Source organism: Delphinapterus leucas, chromosome 1 (genome assembly GCF_059928025.1).
Source record: "Delphinapterus leucas isolate spDelLeu-1000000601 "Yukka" chromosome 1, BTC_Dleu_Yukka2, whole genome shotgun sequence".
NCBI classification, from domain to species: Eukaryota; Metazoa; Chordata; class Mammalia; order Artiodactyla; family Monodontidae; genus Delphinapterus; species Delphinapterus leucas.
In genome coordinates this window covers 109,340,371-109,362,535 of record NC_143129.1, presented here as the reverse complement: position 1 = coordinate 109,362,535, position 22,165 = coordinate 109,340,371, and the positions used below count along the sequence as shown (strand labels likewise).

The following is a 22,165-nucleotide window of genomic DNA, read 5'->3' as shown; positions in this document are numbered from 1 at the left end:
GTTTGAAAGAAGAAATATACTTCTCTTAATTGAATGTATGTGATTTAATAATAAATTATTAGGGTTTCTAGAATAAAAACTTGTCATATTCGGGACTTCCCTGGTGGCCCTGTGGCTAAGACTCCATGCTCCCAATGCAGGGGGCCTGGGTTCGACCCCTAGTTGGGGAACTAGATCCCGTATGCATGCCACAGCTAAGTCCACATGCCACAACCAAGAAGCCTGCATGCTGCAGCAAAGATCCCGAGTGCCACAACTAAGACCCAGTGCAGCCAAATAAATAAAATTTTTAAAAAATTTTTAAAAATTTTTAAATGGGACTTCCCTGGTGGCCCAGTGGTTAAGAATCCATCTTGCAATGCAGGGCACGCTGGTTTGATCCCTGGTTGGGGAACTAGAATCTCACATGCCTCAGGGCAACTAAGCCCGCGCGCCACAACTAGAGAGCCTGCACGCCTCAGTGAAGAGACTGTGCATCGCAACAAAAGATCCCACATGCCGCAACTAAGACCTGATGCAACCAATAAATAAATAAATATTTTTTTTAAAAAAACTTGTCATGTTCTAATTGAGAAATAAAATCAGTGACATGACCTGTCCCCAAAGAAGGGTGCAAATAACCTGAGATCAGCCTTGAGAGCCAGACAGACTGCCTAGTTCTGTTTCTCTGGAGAGCCTTGACTAATAAAATATTTCATAGGAATATTGTTAGGATTAAATGAGAAAATGCATGCAGCACACTTAGCACAGTTCTTAGCATAGAGTAAAGTCTTAATAAGTGGCAGTTACTACTATGAGAAGGTATCAATAATGATACAAATATTAACAACAGTAGGGCCATTTATTGAGTTCCTACTCCACACTAGACTCTTGACTTATATGATATGATATTTTTGCTCCTTTTGTTTGCAGACTCATCTTACAAATTGTGTTTAATTTGTAAGGTGGGGTGGTGAATAAAGAGACAATGATCACAGTGAAACTGAAAGCATAAGCTAAGGAGAGCTCAGTCACACCTTTTCTTCAGGGACAAGAAGAGCTGCAGGACAACTAGATTTTATTTGATACACAAATAAGAAGTAGAGCTAATTTCTATACTTCATGCGACTAAAAAGAGACAGCTACACTCTCTAGGTTAGAAATGCATGCTCATACTCTGAAACTGACCATTGTCCAAAGTAAGGACAATTTGGCACATAGTCTTCTTTGTGGAGAAAGCGCAGCTCAACTGAATGCTGACAGCATATGCTTCCTGGCCTGGAGAAACAGCACTTACACCCTGTTTTAATGTTTCTGAACCCCCAAGTTTAGGTTAAACCATGAGGGATAGTCTGTTATTGGTCTCTTGCTCACTATTCTAAAATTACTAGTGTTAACAGTAAACTTAGGTAAGATTAAAACATTACTAAGTAGGCAAATATATGGATGTATTACTAACATAATTTCCCCAAGAAATCCTATTGCGCCGAATTTAGACTAAATTAAAAAATTTTCAGTAATATTTATTCATTCAAAAATGTTTAATTTATGCCAGGCACCATTATAGGCCCTGGAGATGCAGTAGTAAATAAAGTAGACAGGATCTCAGACTTTGTGGAGTTTAAAATCCAATGGGGAGTCAGATAATAAGCAAATAAATTAAAAATCATCAGAAAGTGCAGAAAAAAAAACAACTTGTGAACACAATCATTCTGACACAGCCCAGTCTTTTGGTGAAACCCTCTTTTAGGCTATCTGGGGCTGAGGTGTACATAGCCTTCGCCCCTCTCTGTTGGTACTCTAGAATCTTAGGGAAGGAGCCCAAGTGGTCATCACTTTTCACAGCATGAGAATTGTAAGAGGCGATAAGGAGGAAGTTTCATGGTCACATTAGTATTTGCACAAATACTGGGTAAGAGGGGGCTGGCACCATGACCTAGGGTAAGGCTATACCCTGAGAGAGGGGGTTATCTTGAATCTCGGGAACTTTAGGAAGTGAATAAACTTCCCAGAGGCTGCAGGTATAGACCAGAAAATCCTTGGGGGCACACTGAGCACTGTTCTTCCCTCTTGGACTGGGAGAGACCATCTCCAAGCTGAGTGTTTACAGGGCCCAGCCAGGGTTTTGATAGAATTATAGAACTTAGATGGTCAGAGCTGGAAAGTCCCTTAGAGAACGTTTAGTCCATCCTCCTCACTTTACAAGGAAAGAAATAGGCTCAGAGAAGGGATAAGCTCAAGTTTAAAAGCTGGTTAGGGCTCTGGCTAAGACTGGCTAGATAGATAGAAAGAGCTGAGATCTCTCAATCACCTGTGAAGGCAGCAACCCGAACACACCCAAACCAAACGTGACGTGTGTAAGAAATAAGCTTTATTGTATAAGCCACTGAGATTTTGGATTTGTTACACAACTAGTGCTCTTTACTATGACAAATACACTGACAGTTTGGAGACTGTGATGGTTAATTTTAAGTGTCAACTTAACTGGGCCATGGGGCACCCAGACATTTGATCAAACATTACTCTGGGTTGTCCGTGAGGGTGTTTTTGGATGAGATTAACATTTGAATTGGTAGACTGAGTATAGCAGATTTTCCTTCCTACTGTACGTAGGTCTTACCCAATCAATTGAAGACCAAACCAACTGAATTGAGCCAAAAGGCTCAGAGGGAACTTTGCCAGCATGACGGCATGTGCTAGGACAATGGTCTTCTCCTGCTCTTGGACTGGAACTTATACCATCAACTCTCCTGGTTCTCAGGCTTTTGCAATCAGACTGGGAACTACACCACAGGTTTTCCTGGATCTCCAGCTTGCTGACTGCTGATCTTAGGACTTTTCAGCCTCCCTAATCATGTAAGTCAATTCTGTGTGTGTGTATATATATATATATATATATATATATATATATATATATATATATATATATATAGGTTCTGTTTCTCTGGAGAACCCTGACTGATACAGAGACTATACGTCTGACCTTCTGACTCCCAATTCAATGCTGTTTTTCACTAAACTATTATATCTCTCCAAGCAAATACAGAGAAGATTCCCTAGGAAACTTCATACCCACTTGCCATACCTAGAACCTCCCAGTCTTGGTCCAAGAGTGAAAGTGAAAAATAAATATCCATGAAGACACAAGGGGATCCTTAGCAATGCACAAAGTATAAGTTTGTGAGTGCCCTGGGATCAGCTAACCCTCTGGCACTAGTGCTTGGACTACAATGTGTCTCCTAATCTACTGTCCACTATTTCAAGTGCCTAATAAGAGCACATGTGCCCAGCAGTCTGTCAGCCAGAGAACTCTACCTTGATCAGTACTGCTACACACCTAATAATCACCTGAAGCTTGAACTGTGAATCATCAAATAAAATTAAGTAAAGGTTTAATATTGTATGACTTTGCTATAATCTGATTTTTTTTTTTGCGATACGCGGGCCTCTCACTGTTGTGGCCTCTCCCGTTGCAGAGCACAGGCTCCGGATGCACAGGCTCAGCGGCCATGGCTCACGGGCCTAGCCACTCAGCGGCATGTGGGATCTTCTCAGACCGGGGCATGAACCCATGTCCCCTGCATTGGCAGGCGGACTCTCAACCACTGCGCCACCAGGGAAGCCCTAATCTGATTTTTAATGTAATAATCTATACATGGTACAAACACAGAACCACAGTCCATTGACACAAACTTATAACCATCTACTGACTAGAATTGTCTATTCCTGTCTTCTCTGAACTACAGATGGAGAGACAGATTACCAGATGGGGAGAGATTATCAGATGAAATAGCTAGTCACAAAGCTTCCATCCCCGGGCAACTGGTGAAATGGAGTGATCTGGATCTCTTTTCCATAGCTTCATGATATTAACTCTCTTCTGAGTGAAAGGACTTAGTTGGACATACCTGAAACATGTCTCTATAGTTGTTATTTTAGATAAACTCTTAGAAAAAAAAAACTTAAAATCAGAGAACCTTTGGATTGAAAAAGTTTTGGAGTTCATCTGATTCTACATTTACATTTTTTAATTTTATATGTTCTTTAGTGCCTAAACATGTGATATAACCAGTGACCACACAAAGATAAATCAGAAAGATGGCGTGCAAAAATATGATACTGTGGTAGGACTCCCTCAGCTGGGTTAAGAACTTGTCATCCTTGTTTATTAGAGTCCTGTGAATGGTAGTTTCGGTACAAGGAAAGAGGAAGTCAAGTTTGTGTGAAATCTCTGGGAAGGTATGTCCAAGAGATAAGATATAGACAAGTCTACCGAAAGGTAATGAAAGGGTGGTTCCTGACTCTTCCAAAAGTCAGCAGATAGGAGATATGCAGTCAGCCTTTCTTACCCTAAGAACAACTGAGGAATTGCCATTGCAGCAAAATCTTACAGAGGCACGTCAATCAGTTCTACTTCTCAGAAAGGGCAACCTAGGAAATTGTCTAATTTATGCTAAAAGACAGAATTGAAACTATGCTTCCTAATTTACCAAAAATAAAAAAATTCTCAATGAAGTTTGTAGAACTAACATCAAGAAGCAAGTCTAACTTCCTGCTGTTTCTCCTCTACAGTTACAAAAAATTGAGGCTTTAAAAACCTTGCAAATTAGGATCCTTCCTCAAATACCAGAAAATGAACTGGCAGAGTAAAGCAATATATAGTCTTTTGGACAGAGTAATTGAGTACTTTTTTCTCTCAAGTGTGTGTGTGTGATCAAAATATCAGATGCTTTAATACACACACACACACACACACACACAAACAGTATCAGAAATTAAGACTTCGATTGGAAATTATATTTTACTCATGTCTGAAAGACTTTTAAAAGGTAAATCATATAAACATAAAGACCAACAAAAGGAAAGTTGGCATAACTATACCGTCATCAGCAATCATACATTCTTTTCAAGCATACATTATCTATAAAAATTGACCATGGATAAGGCTACAAAATAAATCTCAACAAATAATATCAAGAGAATTAATATCATGCAGGTCATGTTCTCTGATCAAAATGTAATTAAATTATAATTCATAAAAAATTACTGAAAAAGCATGATTAGAAATTTTAAATGCACTTCTAAATAATACATCTGTCAAGTAAGAAATCTTTTTAGCTAAGATGTAGAAATAAATGAAAACATGCTGCAAAAACTAATAAAATAGAGACCTTTGGCAAAATTGATCAAGAAAAAAATAAAGGCACAAGTAACAATATTACAATGAAATACTGAATGTAATTATGGGTACAGTAGGGATTTTTTTTTAAATCAGAGAATACTATGATTTTTCATAGTATTTCATAATGATTTTTAAATACTGTGACAATTAATTTGAAAACTTAGAAGAAACAAAACACCTCCTGAAATATATAATCTATTACAGCCGATTTAGGAAGAAAGTGAAAAACTAAATAGACTTATAGTCACTAAAGCTTAAAGTATACCCTCCCCTTCCCTTTCCAAAAAAAAAAAGTCCCAGACGAGTTCTATCAAATACTCAAAGAACACCTAATCTCAATCTTTCACAAATTGTTCCAGAAAACAGAAAAAGAGGAAATGCTACCCTATTCATTCTGAGTGAAGTTAACCCTTGATATCAAAACTACATATGGACAGTATAAAAAAGAAAGATTATAAGCCAATTTCACTAATAAGCATAAACGCAAAAATCCTCCGTAAAGTTCAGCAAACCAAATCAGCAATGTAGTTTTTCAAAATGACCAAGTTGGGGTTTGTTCCCCCCAGCAATGCAAGGATAATTTACCATTAGAAAACCCAGAAAGTCATTTGCCACATTGACAAGTTAAAGAACAAGAGCCATAAGATTTAGAAACTAAATAACACACATTTCTCAACAGATGTCTAAAAATCATACAATAAAATTAAATACTCATGAACACAAACAGAAATTCTTATCAAATAGTAATAGAAATTCTTAACCTGATATTTCAAGTTATCTACCAAAACCTACCCCTCAAATCATACTAAAATGTGAAAAATTAAAAGCATTTCCCAGGAAATTAGGAATAAGACAAGGATGCCTACTATTCTGCCCCTATTTAATACAGTGTTAGCTACCGCAGTAAGAAGAGTACATTAGAAAGACCACTATTCATTTGCGTATTTTATGATTACCTTACACTGAAAATCTAAAATAATCTGCAACAAACTGAAGTTTCAGCAAAGTTGCAAAATACAAGATCAACATACAAAAATAATAATTTTGCTCCCATACACCAGCAGCAGGCAGTTAGAAAATGCAATTTTTTTTTTTTTTTTTTTTTTTTTGCGGTACGCGGGCCTCTCACTGTTGTGGCCTCTCCACAGGAGCACAGGCTCCGGACGCGCAGGCTCAGCGGCCATGGCTCACAGGCCTAGCCACTCCGCGGCATGTGGGATCTTCCCGGATTGGGGCACGAACCCGTGTCCCCTGCATCGGCAGGCAGACTCTCAACCACTGCGCCACCAGGGAAGCCCAGAAAATGCAATTTTAAAAAAAGAACTATGAGAGCAGTGAACAAAAAAAAAGACAGAAAATTATGCCCCAAATTATAAAGTGTTATTGAAAGACATAACAGAAGACCTTAATAAATGAGCAATATACCATATTGATGGATGGGAAGAATCAATATCAAAATGATTTCAGTTCATCCCAATTAAATAATAAGTGCAGTACAAATAAAAATTCCAACAGAGTTTTTCACAAGCAAGAGCAAAGGACCAAGGGTAGCCAAGATATTCCTGAAGAGGACGAAATAGGTCAAAGGAAAGCCTTCCCTACCAGCTACTAAGAGTTTATTACAAGTTTAATTGAGACACTACAGCTTTGGCTTAGAGATCGACAAAATGACCAATGGAACAGATCAGGAAGCCCAGAAGCAGAACTATACAGAAATAGAAACTTGACATATGATGGCAAAATGGCATTAAAATCAGAGGGAGGGGCTTCCCTGGTGGCGCAGTGGTTGAGAGTCCGCCTGCTGATGCAGGGGACACGGGTTCTTCCCCTGGTCCAGGAGGATCCCACATGCCGCGGAGCGGCTGGGCCCGTGAGCCATGGCCGCTGAGCCTGTGCGTCCGGAGCCTGTGCTCTGCAACGGGAGAGGCCACAACAGTGAGAGGCCCTCGTACAGAAAAAAAAAAAAAAAATCAGAGGGAAAAGGATGTAATTTGCTATAAATAATGTTGGAGTAATTGGTTATCCATGTAGGAAAAAAATGTTTAATTAGATCCTATTTCATATCATACACATATAAGTGGATTAAAAAGCTAATGTTGGGCTTCCCACCACAAACAGTAACCCCCACTCACCGCAACCAGAGAAAATCCTGTACAGAGCAAGGGAGACACAATGCAGCCAAAAATAAAATAAATAAAATAAAATAAATAAATTAAAAAAAAAAAGCCGGGGCAGCAGTTAAGAATCCGCCTGCCAATGCAGGGGACACGGCTTCGAGCCCTGGTCCAGGAAGATCCCACACGTCGCGGAGCAACTAAGCCCATGTACCACAACTACTGAGCCTGCACTCTACAGCCCGCGAGCCACAGCTGCTGAAGCCCGCACGCCTAGAGCCCGTGCTCCGCAACAAGAGAAGCCACCGCACTGAGAAGCCTGCGCACTCAAAGAAGAGTAGCCCCCGCTCGCGGCAACTAGCGAAAGCCCGCGCGCAGCAACAAAGACCCAACTCAGCCAATTAAAAAAAAAAAAAAAAAAGCTAATGTTATAAGTAAGCATTTTAATGCTTTTAGAAGAAAGTATAGGGGATAAGCTTATGATCACCAATTAGGGAAGGGTTTCTTAATTCAGACATAAAAAGCATAAACCATTAGGGAAAAGACAAATATATTTTAATACATTAACACAAAAACAAAAACAAACAAATCCTCTTCAACCAAAATGAAAAGGCAAGCTACAGACTGGGAGATGTGTGCAACATATTTAACTAACAAAACAGTGAGTAGTGAGAGCACAGAAAAATTCATTGATAAAAAGCAAGCAACCCAATAGAAAAATTCATTGATAAAAAGCAAGCAACCCAATAGAAAAATTCATTGATAAAAAGCAAGCAACCCAATCAAAAAAATGGGCCAAGTACATGAATAGGCATTTCACAGAAAAGGAAACCTGTCAGGCCAATAAACTTATGAAAAGATTCTCAACCTCACTAGGAATCAGGAAATGCAAATTACATTAACATTTTACATCCACCTGATTGGCAAACATTTTTAAAGTCTGACAATACCAAGTGTTGGTAAGATGTGGAGCAACAGGAATTCTCTCATACTATTGATGGGAATGTAAATTGGTACAACTTTGGAGAGCAATTTGGTAATATCCAGCATTCCCATTCCCAAGAACATACCCTGAAGAATCTCTTTCACAAAGTTATGTAAAAGGTTGCTTGCATCAGAATTGTTTGTGACAACAAAAACTGGAAATATCCAAAACTCTCCCAACAGGAGAATACATAATTAGTCACCAAGTATTCATACAATGAATTCTATATGCAGCAGTTAAAATAACTGAACAAAAATGCATGTACCAACGTGGATAAATCTCAAAAAACAAAGTATTGAGGGAAAAAAAGCAAGGTGCAGAAGGATATATACACTATGACACCATTTATATTAAGTTAAAATATGCTAAACAGTATTACATGTTGTTTATGAGAATATGTATAAGTAAAGGTATAAAAATATTCACGGTGATGATAGTGTGCCAGTTTTGGTATAGTGGATGCCTCTGATGAGACAGGAAAGGGATAAACATATTCCAGAAGTTAGTCAACCATGTCTGTAATATTTTATTTTAAAAATAAAGTCTGAGGTAAATATGGCAGAGCAATGGGTAAACTGACGTTTATTGTATTAGTCTTTTTAATTTCCCATATGCTTGATATGTTTCAGTTAAAAAGTGAATAACTTTAAAATAAAACTTCAGAATAGACTTCATCTTAATGGATGATAAAATCCCTAATAACTACTAAGATTTCAATAAAATTTAACCATAAAATGGTCAAAATTCTCATTGTGAAACATAAATATTTCCATTTTAAGCAAACATGTGTCCACACTATCAATCAATAAATAAGAGCTATCTAGACATAAATTGATAGCAGGGTAAAAAATACATAAACATACACACACGTGGGTAGACTGGAAATGAGCACTAAAAAGTTAACATAAGCTTGGAAGCTAGAAGGGTTTGGGATGAAATTCCTTTTTTAAAAAAAAAAAATGGACTCAATGAATGAAATGTTGAATAAACGTTAAGGAACAAGTGTATTATGTACTTCCTGAAAAGTTGTTACTTTAGAAATCATATAGCAGCAGAGATTTAAATAGTGCTCTAGAAATGCACAGTAAAAAGTAGTCAAGTCCTTTTCGGCCTTCCTCTCAATTCATTTCTTTCTGTTAAATGATCAGGTTAAACAAGCAGGCACACAACAAAATGACACAGGTCAAATCACTATCGACACTTCAATAGAAAAAAAAAAAATCACTATCGACACCCAATTTTCAAGGGCAATGGCACTCAAGAACTCACCCAGTGATACTTTGCTATGCCTTTAATTAAGGCGGGGCTTTTAAAGCTCAATTGTTCCATTCGTGTCTCAAATCAATCAGATGAATTTCACCTTTTACGTGGCCTGAATCCTGATAGCTCGGCACACTTGATAGGTAATTTAATCATCTGTGGTGTAGATGAACGCAAACTCAAATTAGCTACTGAAAGAGTTGGTCTTCTCTGAGATAGCTGTGCTTTTCCACTTTTATGCAAGAGCTGAGCTTCACCAACTGGCTAGCTGGAGGTGTTATTAAAAATTTAGTGAAAGAAACAAAGGTGTGCTCTGGTGTCTCTTGTTACCCTTTCTACTGTTACTCCAGTGGACAAAAGGCATAGGGCCTGCCTCATGAATAATGTGACATGGAATATTCACATGTATTTTTAATGGAGTCAAGTAATAACATTAAGAGAGATATTTGCAATCTTCAAATTTCACACAGTAACAGGCGCAGTAATTTGTTTTGATTCTGAACTGAGGATATCAGGATATTTTTTTTCCAAAAAAAAGCACACTATTAACATCAAAATTAAAATTCCACATTTATAGCATAAATAGGAATTATGAAAATGGACCAAAGTTCTAAAAGTCACAAGGGTAGAGCAGGACAGGGCAGCCAGCTAGATTTCAATCAGTTCTACTTACCCCCCAATGTAACTTCTTTACTTTTCAAACCAAGTTGGAAATAATCAACCAATGTGCACAGTGAATCCTGTGAGAAGGTCGTTTTGTGATCTTTATTCACTGGGAACTTTGTTTCCCAGGACACTAGAAAGAGCTTCCTGGATGCTGCAACTGTTCACCCAACAGTTCTGGAAAATTATCTTAAACTGCCTTATAGAGTGAACAAATTTCAATTTTGAATGAGAGTAAACTGACATGTAAAGACATGGTGTTGAAAACCAAGTGAGGATAGCCAAACACCGAGATTTGGAGAGACCGGAGAAAAGCATGCTCAAAGCCAGGGAGAGTCCTATGTGTTCTATTTGCTTCCTTGGCCCTCAAGCAATTTCTCTTCCCTCTGTGCTGGAGAGAGCAGAGCCAGCCAGGATGAAGCAGGAGTTTATTTTCTCTGCTTATTCACTTACCACCTCAGCAAATATTTATTGATCTCCTACTGTGTGCCAGGCATTGTTCTGGGAGCTGAAGATTCAGCAGTGACCAAATATATAAAGCTCCACAGGACACTGTGTTCACTGCTGTATCCCTAGCACCTAGAGCAGTGCCAGGCACAGGCTCGGCGCTAAATCAATATGGATGAAATTGATTTGAACAGAAATGGACAAGCTCCTGATGGTCACCATGGGCTGTGCAATACCTTGGCTGGGTATTAGAAAGAGTACAGGTAGTTGGGATTTAGGCCAGGACCTTATTCTGGTTTCATTCTTTTAAAGGACTGATTTATTCCCAAAGGTGGGATAGAGCCAGAAATAACCCAGATGCCAATTTTACTGCCCCTCATCAGTCTTCAGATTTATAACTTGCCTTAGGTGAGGCAGCTAATCAGTCTCAGATATTTTCTTTCCCCTCTGTCTCCAGAGAATCAAAGTAGTCAGGTTTGGATTGTGATGATAGAACCATATCTTCATTTTATGGTAAAGGAAACCAGTATCAGGAAGGTCAAAGGATTTGCCCAAGTCACATGGTATGTTGGTGACAGAGTCGTGACTAAGACTCAGTCTCTAGACCTAAGGCTCGTAACGCCTTTATTCATCTGGGAGCCTTCTGGCCTGTTTAAAAACAAAAACAAAAAACCTGAACCTCTCAGAATAAAAAGCCCATATACATGTAGGACATCAGAGACTTGGCAAGGTAGGAACTTACTTTTGTATCCCTAGTTCTTCTGCTAAGAAAGAAGGCGCTCAGGCACAGAAGAAAAGAAAAAAGCTCATGAAAACCAGAGCAATTGGATTTTACTCTCTTCTGGATGTTGGCTTGTCTGCTTTACTTTTATACTCTGCTCCAGTTTCCTTCAGTGCCAACTGCCCCTAGAGGCCAAAACAAAGTTCTTTCCCAAATTCCCTGCCTAAATGAAAAGCAATATGTAAGAGTCTTAATACTTTATTAACTTAAAACACCTCTCTAATAAATATGTATTAACAAACATAATGCACTCCAGATCTAAAAACATTTACAAACTTCATCATAGTAAAAACACCACTTTTTTTTTCCTCTGTGGTACGCATGGAGGGTTCAAAGAGTTGAAGACAGAGCCTTCACGTGCCTGCTAGCTTAGACATCTTAAAAATATCAGCTTAACAATAAAAAAACTGAATATACACAAAAATCTTTGAAGTATCTCTTCAGCTATTTTTCATTTACGTTTGATAAAATCCAAACAGTCAGAAGGGAAGTTTCAAGATTCTGTTTTACCTTCTCAGAATTCCTTTGTGGGGGGAGGGAGAATAGACCCAGCTACTTGGAGTTGCGGGGCAGAGGCAGACAGAGACTTTACTCCCTGGCTCCCCAGTACCTAGCATAGGGCCTGAAACCATGGTAACTGGTGGTCTATAGACATTTGCTGAATGAATGGATGACAATCTTGTCCAAAGGCATTGCTCTGTGCTTCCACCTCTTCTGAAGAAGCCTTCACAGGCCTCCTGGAGGGAGGACATCTAATCTCTTCTCACCAAGCCGACTTTTCTTCTGCTCCTTCTTGGGGCAGGAGCCACAGTGTATCTTGTAATTTCAAAAGTATGAAATTCCTTTCCCAAATCAGTTTCTGAACCAGTCTCCAAGTGGAAGAAACAATTCCTCCAACCTTTATAGGCAGCACCCAACAAAAAAGGGGTCAAAAAACTCCCCAGAAGGAAAACAATAAAATAACACTCATTCTTCATTCCAGATAAAAACATTGATATGTTTACCTTGTAAATGATGATTCCTCCTATTCCACACAAGTATCTGGGGTAGGTCAAGAGGAGGAGGGAAGAAACCTGAAGGACCTTCCTATCTGTGGAACAGGGCTGGGAATAGGAAGGACTGTGAGGCCCGGTATTTTATCTGATTGCCTCTCCACTTGGAGTCCTCAGATGTAGAGGAGCCTATTGGGTGAGTCCCATACCCAGGCAGTCATTTGGTTCCCACTCCAGGCTGAAATTTCAAAAGGTAACTTATCCCCTCTGGCGGCTCCAGGGAGAAAAGGGAAGGGGGATCACCCTGGTGGGATCTGCGGAAGTGGCTGGTGGCAAGTGGGAAGGCTGCCCTCCGTAGTGTTGCCTGCGTAACTGCGCCTGCAGCCAGCCAAGGCGCTCACTTGAGCCCATGCTGCGTCTCCCGGTGCCGCCTGAGGTCCACCTTCCTCTGGAAGCCCTTTCCACACAGGTCGCAGCCGAAGGGCTTGAAGCCTGTGTGCTTGCGGCTGTGGGTGATGAGGTTGGAGCTCTGGCTGAATGCCTTGCCACACACCTGGCACTTGTGGGGCTTCTCACCTACAGAGATGGAAGGGGGAGGGGAGGAAGCATGAGTCTATGATAGAGCTAGAGGGGGCTCACTGTGACCCGCAAGCTCTTGGCAGCGGCTGGCTGCACCACAGTCTAGGGCCTCTGAGCAGCTTGGAGGGTGCCGTGTGTGGCAGTGCAAGTCCCGGGAAGCCAGGGGTGCACAAGGTGAAAGGGAGAATCTCCAGGTGGGGGTTCCCAGCCAGAGGCCCCAAACCGTTTCCTGCTAAACGGAAACAACAAAGGCCACGTGCCCTCCCCAGACACACAGCTGAATCCGCCCTGGGAGGACTCCCTTGGCTTTAGAAGTAGAGAGCTCCCACAGCAGATGTTCAGCGCAAGGGGCCGGGGTGCTGTCTTTCAAACCACGTGACTCTGCTCTAATTGAGAGGAAGTTTTCAAATCTGAGTTTCCAAGTGGGTGTTGGTTTGTATGGACCAGTGAGCCTGTCTTCTTTCTTGCTCTTGGAGGACAACAGGATGTATTTGAAAGCATGGGCATTTCTAGAAGTCTTATTTTAAAAAAAATCCACATCTGGGTCACAAAGTATTTCTTAAGGCAGCTGATCCTTTTCTATCTTGATTTTACTCTCTTTTTTACGAGGTTAATCACAGGATTCTTTATATACCAGCAACTCTTCACCATATATTAATAAATAGCAGATAGGCTTCCCTGGTGGCGCAGTGGTTAAGAATCCACCTGCCAATGCAGGGGACACGGGTTCAAGTCCTGGTGCGGGAAGATCCCACATGCCACGGAGCAACTAAGCCCGTGCGCCACAACTACTGAGCCTGCGCTCCAGAGCCCGCGAGCCACAACTCCTGAAGCCCGGGTGCCTAGAGCCCGTGCTCTGCAACAAGAGAAGCCACCGCAATGAGAAGCCCACACACCGCTACAAAGAGCAGCCTCCGCTCGCTGCAACTAGAGAAAGCCCATCCACAGCAATGAAGACCCAACGCAGCCAAAAATAAATAAATAAAATAAAGTACCTTTAAATAAGTTACAGAAAAGGGTTTGTTTTCCCCCCAATTCATATGCTGTTTAACATTTGGGAAAGTAGCATGATTTTCCAAATAGCCTCAGCATGGCATTATAGTCAGGGTTTGGCCTTGGAAAAAATGCAAAATAGATTAAGTCTGTTTTTGAGGAACCCTCTGTTCCTCTTGCTGTACCCCTTTCTATCTTTGTGCTTCAGGTTTCCTTGATAAGGAACCAATCATCAAAACTTATCCTATCCCTTAGGGTCAAATAAATCTGAGAAACGAATTCTAGCTATAATGTAAATGTTTGATAAGGGCTTAATGTTTCATTCAGTCAAGATCCTAGTTGCATTTTGGTGAGCGTCTTGAATACCTTTACTCAAAAGGAGCGAGTTGCATGGAAATTTCAGGCAAGAGAGCATGATTAAAGTAGGATATTTTTCTAGGTTTTCTGATGGGGGCATCTACACTGCCCAAGCATATTTGTAAACATCAACGGTGATTGTTTGGAACACAGTGCAATTTGTTTTAAGTCAGTATTCATCTTCTAAAATAAAATAAAATTCTGGATCTTGTTTAAATGTCTTGTTGACTATTAAAGAGAGTGCTCCTGGCATTAAACCTGCCACCTACACACAATCAAAACATTAGAGAAAGAGTTCAGGATTGGAAGCCAGAGCATTCCACAGCCCTATGATTTACTCTCAGTCTGACCTTTGGTAAATCATTCCATCTCTCTGAGTTTCAGGATGGTAAGAGCAGCTCCTTCTACTATATGGGACGGCAGTAAGAATCAAATGAAGAGATAGATTTGAAAGCACTTTGTACATTATAAAGCATCATAATGGGTAAAGGCTTATCATTGTTATGACAAACTGGCTGATATTTTGAAAAGGGCAATAAGTGAATAGAAGCTTTCTGTATCCACCAATCCCCTTGGCTTTGAAAATAGAATATAATAAACACTGGTCAACAGGATAGACATTTGAGAGCAGACAGACCTGAATTCAAGTCCTGGCTTTGCCACTTGCTAGCAATATGACCCTGGGTGGGTGCCTCACTTTACTCATCTCTAAAATGGGGATAAGGAGTAGTCTCTACCTCCCTGAGTTGTTGTGAGCATAAAATGAGATAATGCATTTTAAAAGCGCTTAGCAGAAAAAGCCTAGTAATAGTTACCATTTTTTCCCTTGCTCTGTCAGAATAAGCTGTCAGACTCCTAAAAATGTAGCCAAGAGGTCACACATAAGACCCTCCCCCAAAAGGCTGGGTGGTAGCCCTAGAGAAAGTCTCAATCTCTAGGTAAACATTTAGAGCAACACTCTGAGAGGACCCTGGAGCTTCATATTTCACCTAGAGCAGGCAGCAGTTGGAGCAGCTGCTAAACTAGAGGAAAATATTCTTTGCAAGGATAGAAAACTTGCAGCTGACCTGCTGAGTGGTTCTTCAGATATAACCCCCAATCAAAGCCTCTCTGGGGAGAACCACGTATGTAAATGAACCTAAGAGAATCTGTGCCTCTTGTTTTGTTTTTTTTTAACACACATGCAGTGATTAACTCCATCTGGAAGGCCATTTCCACCACTCATTCTGGGGCAAGAATATCATAAAGAAGGTGAATTATGTTGGCCTCAGGGAGAAAAACAATGACCTCCAGCCCCCCTTTCCACCCCTCAACAGGTGTTTCCCACAAGCCAAGGGCCTTCAGCTCACCAGTGTGGATGAAGGTGTGTTTCTTCATGTCTGATTTCTGGTGGAACCTCTTGCCACAGTACTGACAGGGGTAGGGCCGGGTGTCTGAGTGGATGAGCAGGTGTGTGGACAGTGTAGATGACCTCTTGAAGCTCTTGCCACAGATCTTACAGTCAAAGCTCCGTTCCTGCAGAGAGAAAGAGGTGATTACTATTGCAATGGTCTAGGCTGCCATTCTCCTCACCACCAACCTGACACTAAAATCCCCAAAGCTAGGGCTCTCCCTTCCTTCAGACTCCCCTTCCCCATAGCCTGCCCCATTATCCTCTCTCCTCCCATTTATTTCCAACCTCCACCCTTCCCACCCATATCTTCTACCCCTTTAACACTTTTTCAACCCAAACACTTTTCAGCCACAAACTTCCACACCCCTTTGCCAAAACGTATCCCCACCCTGCTTTTTTGACACCAATTTACAAACACTTCTCCACCCTCCTCAACAGAAGGCTTAGACCTCAGTCACTTGAGAGGCTCCTCCCCCCTCCCCCCAGCCAGTGTGGATGTTGAAAGAGACGGGAGAATACTCTTTTTAGTAAATAGGTCTCTGTAAGTAAGCATTCTTCTGTCATAGTTACTTGTGAACTTATTTGCTTATCTACGTAGCCTCTATCTCTCAGCTAAACTGTAATCTCTGTGAGGGTATCCTGTCAGGGACCTGGTGTGTTACTGGATTCTCATGTACCTAGCACCTGGAAGTTGAGCAACAAATATTTATAAGTGAATAACTGAAAGAACAGAGGGACAAATACTGGATGCTCTAAATGAGCTGAGATTCCTCTTCTTCAGTCAGGAGGGGTCAATGCAGATTAAGTGACGGCCATTTGGTGAAAAGAAAGAGGCCAAGAAACAGCGCTAATAAATCTGACATATCCGCTGCAAGAGTGCATACAAGCCCTTCTCAAACCCAAAGTAATGATGGGGATCACATTCTGGAGTCTCACAATGATGTGATACCAAACTCCAGGGCTGCCTCGAGTCCTGAGCCGGCAACCACGCACCTTTCCCTGCACGCCTACGTCTGAGCAAGGGGACGTGGCAGAGGAGACTGGGGGCAGTCGGGGCAAGTCCAAGGAGAAAGGTGCCAGGCGGAGAGCGGTCGGTGCTGCACAAAGAAGCAGAAGATGCCGGAACGCGAAAACCTGAGCAGGGCGGCGCGCGGCCGTGCGTCCCGCGCTTACCTGCGAGTGCACGGCTTTGTGCTGCTCCAGGCTCACCGCGTGCCCGAAGGTCTTGCCGCATATCTCGCACGCAAAGGGTCTCGTGCCGCTGTGGGACCTGCGCACGTGCACCTCGAGCCCGTGCGGTGTGGAGAACACCTGAGGCGGGTGGGGCCGGGGAGAGGGCCGCTGAGAGGGGCCGAGGGGCGCGGACGCTGGCTGGGCGCGGGCCGGGGGCGGGGGCGCGGGACCGCTAAAGCCAGGCGCGAGGGAGCCTCACCTTGCTGCACTTGATGCACTTGTAGGCGCCGCCGCCCATTAGAAGGCGGGTGCACAGCAGCTCCGACTCCACCTTGACGCCGGTGCCCTTGTCGCCGTGCAGCCCGTGGCCGCTCTCCGGGTACAGTCCGCCGGTCGCCGGCCTCTCATACAGTCCTGCCGCCGCGGGCCCAAAGTCGCGGTAGAGCCCCAGGCCCGCGCCGCCGGCAGCTCCGCCTCCTGCGCTGCCTCCCCCGGGTGCCCCGGCCCCCGCGCCGCCAGCAGCCCGGTCCCGGCCGTACAGCGCCGCGGGGTGGCCTGGCTCCGGGGCGCGCTCGCAGAAGAGGCCCAGGCCGACGCCGCGCTCCAGGGCCGCGCACGGCCTGTAGCTCTGCACCAGGTGCCGCAGGTCGGAACCCGCCAGACCGCTCCACGAGTACGGCTTGAAGGGCAGGGGGAAGGGCTGAACTTCGTCCAGCGAGGGGCACACCGACTTCTCCGAGGCTGTGGAGGAACAAGAGGGCGTCCGGTTAGGTCAGGCCTGAGACCCGGCGGTGTCGGCCAGTCGGTGTGTCTGCGAAGTGCCAGGCACCCAGCCCTTGTGCAGCACTCGGTGCGCCAGGCCTCTCGCTGCGTGCCAGGGAAGCCCCCAGGTTCAAACGCCGGCCGGGTCCCTGGGGCCTCGAGGACACTGGAGGCGACAAGGCAGCACACAGAAACTTTTCTGGCTGGACCAGCACATCTGGCGGCCCCATAGAGAAAGACGCGCCACGCTTCAAAAATGCTCCGAGCAGAGCGGAGCTGCGCAGGAGGAGAAAGCGGCGGCCGTTCCGGCCCTGGACGGAGCCTGTGGGCAGAGGGCCCAGCTCTGGCGCTCTCCCGGCCCCTACGTGTTCCTACTCCGTCCTTTTTCTTTCCCGGAGTCGGGAAGGAGGGAGGCAGTGAGGACCAATAAAATGCGGCCCGGCCTATCCGAGACATATCTGTCTGGGAAAAAACAAAAATCAAAAAACGGGAAGGCGTTAACATTTCTCAAAGTTATTAAATACCCAATGCAGGGCCAGTGGGAAGGGGGCTCGGGCTTGCTAAATACTCCCTATTCCCAGTCCTGTCATAATTTGACAGAGGGAAAAAAAAATTCCCACGAATTTCTTAGAGGAATGATTTACAATGTAAGGTTTAGTCACCACCTGCCAAACAGCTTTCCGAATTCGCGGCCTTCTGCGCCCCGACCCATGCGAATTTTGCTAAAACCAAATACCAATATATACTTTTCCCTAAATGCATACGGATTTACAAATCTGTTCACACACACCGCAGACTCCAGTCCAGGCTAGCCGCTTCAATGAGAAGCTGCATTTCGAGTTTCCGTCGGAGATTCCGGCGGTGCCCAGTCCTTGCGCGGCGGTGTTCTGCACAGCCAAGAAGGACCCTCGGGTCGCCGGCTCCCAGACGCACTCTCTTTAGCCAAGTCGACGCACTGAGTTTGGGACGGGGTTGGGGGTATCTTTTAAAACTAGTAAGCTAAATCTGGAAATAACCGGCCCTTGGCAGAATCCCGCTGTTCTGCGCTCTCCATTCCCCAACGCCGGAACCCGAGACTCGCTCCCACCCAACGTGTAGTCGGTTTGCGCGAAGCTCGATTGCTGGCTGGAAATGAAACCAACGGGCTGGTCCCCAAAGCCAGGCCAACCTGGTAGAACGAAAAATGAAATAGGCCCCCAATCCGAGCCTGCGAAGACCTAGCGGGTGGCCGAGATTTTCGTCCCGGACCGGTCCCTCCCGCTTGGCGCCCAGCTCTGCCAGGCCCAACGCCGCGGCAGCGAGCTTAATTTTTAAAGGCAACGACACTTTTCTCTCAGACTGCCCAGGTCTCCGTTTGAGACTCGGGGGTCTGGATTCTGGGATCCCAGCACTGCCTGGGATCCAAGCAGCCGACCCCGCGAGCAGGCTGTCCCTGTCCCAGAAAAGCCGATGCCTCCCCGCGGGGCCCAAGAACAAGCTCCCTCCTCTCGGAAAGACTCTCCGCCATCCATTTGGCATTTCTGTGCCCAAAGCCGCTCCGGTTCATTCCTCACCGCTGGGTCTCTGCCGCCCGGGCCCCAGAGCTCCCAACGGGTCCCTACCTGGAGACACAGAAGGCGACGGAGGCCTCCAGAAGTCCTCAAACTCCGAGCTCCGATCGCAGACGCTGCCTTCACAGCTGCCGGGGGACGTGGAGGCTCTGTCGGGGGCTTCGGTCAGCTGAGACTCGGGGGACAAACGGCCCCGGGGCTCCGCCTTCGCCCCGCCTGTGCTCGAGGTGCTGTCTGCGGAGAGGAGGCAGGATAGGGGCTCAGGTTGGGTTTGGATGGGCCCGATGGTTCTGAAGCGGTGCCCCCCAGACCGTGGCACCTGGGCTCCCTCAGCTCTCCCCAGACCCGGCCGGAACCCTCCCGGATCCAAGGGCGGGAGCAGAGAGGCCTTGGCACCTAGGCGACAAGCCCGGAAGGAACCTGAAATGTAGGTAACAAAAAAGGCAGCAAAGGGGCTTCGGGACCGCCCTTCCCGGTTCCTGGGGGATGGTGTGGCGGACACAGAGTCTATGGCCCCGGGAGCGGCCCCGCCCGGCCCGCGCACGCCCCGCACCTGCTCCGCCTGGCGCCAGTACATTCTCCAGGCGGAGGGAATAGTCGGGTCCCGGGGAGCGCGGCTGGTGGTAACTGTGAGCCTTTTTGCTCTTAACCAGGAACGAACGCGGCATGGTGGTCGGGCGCGCTCCCCACTCTGCTCCAAGGGTCCCTGGAGCCTCCGTCAGCCCACCGTAAGCCCCAGACAGGCGGAGACCTGCGATAGGAGAACAGGGTGGAAACGCGGGTCAGCACGCTTCGAGACCCGGGACTGGGCAGCGGAGTAGACAGAGTTCGGGCCAGGGAGGAGGGAGGAAGGCCCGCGGGAGGAGGGGCTTGGCCCCGCTGCGCCGCGCTCACCAGGTGGCACTCGGACAGGTGGCGCAAGCCAGCCGCCGCCGCTCAGCGGTAAAACCCGTCCCCGGGCTCAGACTCAGGCCTCTTCCTTCTGCCCTGCCCACGCCCCTCGGCCCCTCCCCTTCCCTAGCAAAACTCGTTTTGGTAATCAAACTCTCCGAGAGCCCAAGTCCCCAACGGGCCAGTTACCCCAACTCGACCACACACTGCCTGTCTGGATCCGCTCTTGGGCTAGGGAGAAAGGCGTAGACGCGCGGACCCATTTAGGGCGGGGGAGAGCGGAATGTGTCGACGGTCGCGGACCGGGTTGAGGCAAAGAACCAAGCCCTCCAAGAGCCGGCTACAGACTGTAGTGAAAGGGGGTCAGGGGAGAGATGCCTCCGGCTGATTGAGGGGCGGGATCGGGGGAACTGCATCAGAAGGACTGGGGGAAGCAAAGGCCGGAGAAAGAAAGCAGGAAGGTAGGGAAGCAGGTGGCAGAGGACCAATCAAGGCCCCGGGAAGAACTCGCTTCCCGGTGATCTTGATCGCCCCTCACTTGTACCCCACGCGGGGAATAAATTGGCCCGGAGACGCGGGTGCGGAGGGAACAGGCAGGGGTCGGCGCAAAACACACCAGACCATGGAGACCTAACCTCGGAAACAAAGTCCCGGGAAAAAGCACTTTCCGTTCTGCTCACCAAAAGCCTTGCCCTGGGGAAGTCGAGCCGGGTTCGCGCGCTACGGCTGTGAAACGCGCGGTGTGCTGGAGTCCGCAGAGAACCAACCGTTTAGAAGACGCGGGAGAGCGCAAGCTGCTCTGGCAGCAGCTAGAGAGTCGGGATCGGGGCGCGGGTCTGGGAGGGAGCTAGCTGCCCGCTACGCCGCTCTCATTAACCCCCCAATCAGTTCACCTAATCCCGGGGTCGAAACCTGAGCCCGGCGGGGAGGCGGGGCAGCGCCTACGGCCTTTCCTGGGGCTCGCTCCGGGGGCGGGACCTGGCGGGCTAGGAGGTTTGGGGAAAACGAATCTGCCTTTCTCTCAGGGTGAAGGCGATGGGGGACGGGTTCAAGTGCGAGCTGCAGGCTCTTCGTGCACCGCAGCTCTCGGTTGTCTTGGTTATTTCAGAAACAAGGGCCCTGGGGATCCCGGGTCCGGGAAGGACCCCTCATCTTTGAGCTTCGCGCGACTTATTCTGCCAGGTACCGTGCGGCTCCCAGAGCAAGATGCAGGACAGAGTCTAAGTCTGCCGGTTGGCGCTCCGGAATCAACACGAGTTCTCGCTCCACGTCCCACTGTGTCCCCTTCCCCGGAGGAGGAATGGACAGGCTTGAGAGAAAAGACAGCTGGGACATATAGCTGAGTCTCAAGTGACGTTTCCCGTGTCCTAAACGCCAGAAGGCCCCTAGGATTGAGGGTGTTGCCCGCCCGTACCCGGGCCGGCCCCTAAGTGTCGGGGCTTCAGGAGGCCTCGAGGTGCTCGGCTGCCGTAGGGCGAAGCACTGCCGATTCAGTTTTCCCTGCGCCCCGGCGTGAGCTGCTCCGTCGGCTGTATACTTAGACACCACAAATCCAAAACCAATTTCTTAAACAACCATGAAAACTCGGAGGAAAAGGAAAATGGGGCGAAAATGTCCCGAGGGCCCTGCTGCGGTTTGGGTCTGCGTTGGCGCGGAGCGGGACAGGGGCGGGAATGCAGGGGGTGGTGAGCTGTCCCCGCCACCGCTGAGTCTGGACTGACTGGCACGGAAGCGACCTCCCGACTCAGGCCACAGCCCTGCGCCTCCTTTTCATCCTGGCTGGCTCTGTCCGTTCCTGGGAGGGTGGAATGGGTAGAGGGGTGGTAGGACCAAGGGCTGATCGCGTGGGAAGGCGACCTCTCGCAGCAGCTGGCGCCCGGGGGCGGGGCGGCCTCCTCGGCGCACGCGGGCCAGCCGGGCCTCTCTTCACGGTCAGGGCCTGGGAAGGCGGGAGCTGGAGGCGCAGACCGGGCAGCCTCCTGAGCCCAAATGCCGCCGCCTCCCCACCAGATGTTACCTTCCCGGTGGATCCCGCTCCTCTGCAGAACCACCAAACCGCCTGGC

General features: G+C 46.4%; 1 protein-coding gene across 3 annotated transcripts in view; it reads right to left on the bottom strand.

Annotated features, from left to right (window-relative positions):
- Positions 1-22,165, bottom strand: part of GFI1 (growth factor independent 1 transcriptional repressor) — a 98,478-nt gene that overhangs the window by 75,861 nt on the left and 452 nt on the right. Inside the window, exons 2-7 of one of the 3 annotated variants that reach the window (XM_022553396.3) lie at positions 19,764-19,961; positions 19,262-19,444; positions 17,158-17,639; positions 16,899-17,036; positions 15,682-15,847; positions 2,914-12,979 (exon numbers count right to left, since the gene is read on the bottom strand). In XM_022553396.3, coding sequence (XP_022409104.1) covers positions 12,801-12,979; positions 15,682-15,847; positions 16,899-17,036; positions 17,158-17,639; positions 19,262-19,444; positions 19,764-19,878 — 1,263 coding nt within the window. In that variant the 5' untranslated portion in view covers positions 19,879-19,961 and the 3' untranslated portion in view covers positions 2,914-12,800. Of the gene's footprint in view, positions 1-2,913; positions 12,980-15,681; positions 15,848-16,898; positions 17,037-17,157; positions 17,640-19,261; positions 19,445-19,763; positions 19,962-22,165 lie in introns of those variants that run through there. The other 2 variants (XR_016394759.1, XM_022553398.3) reach the window with 2 other exon arrangements.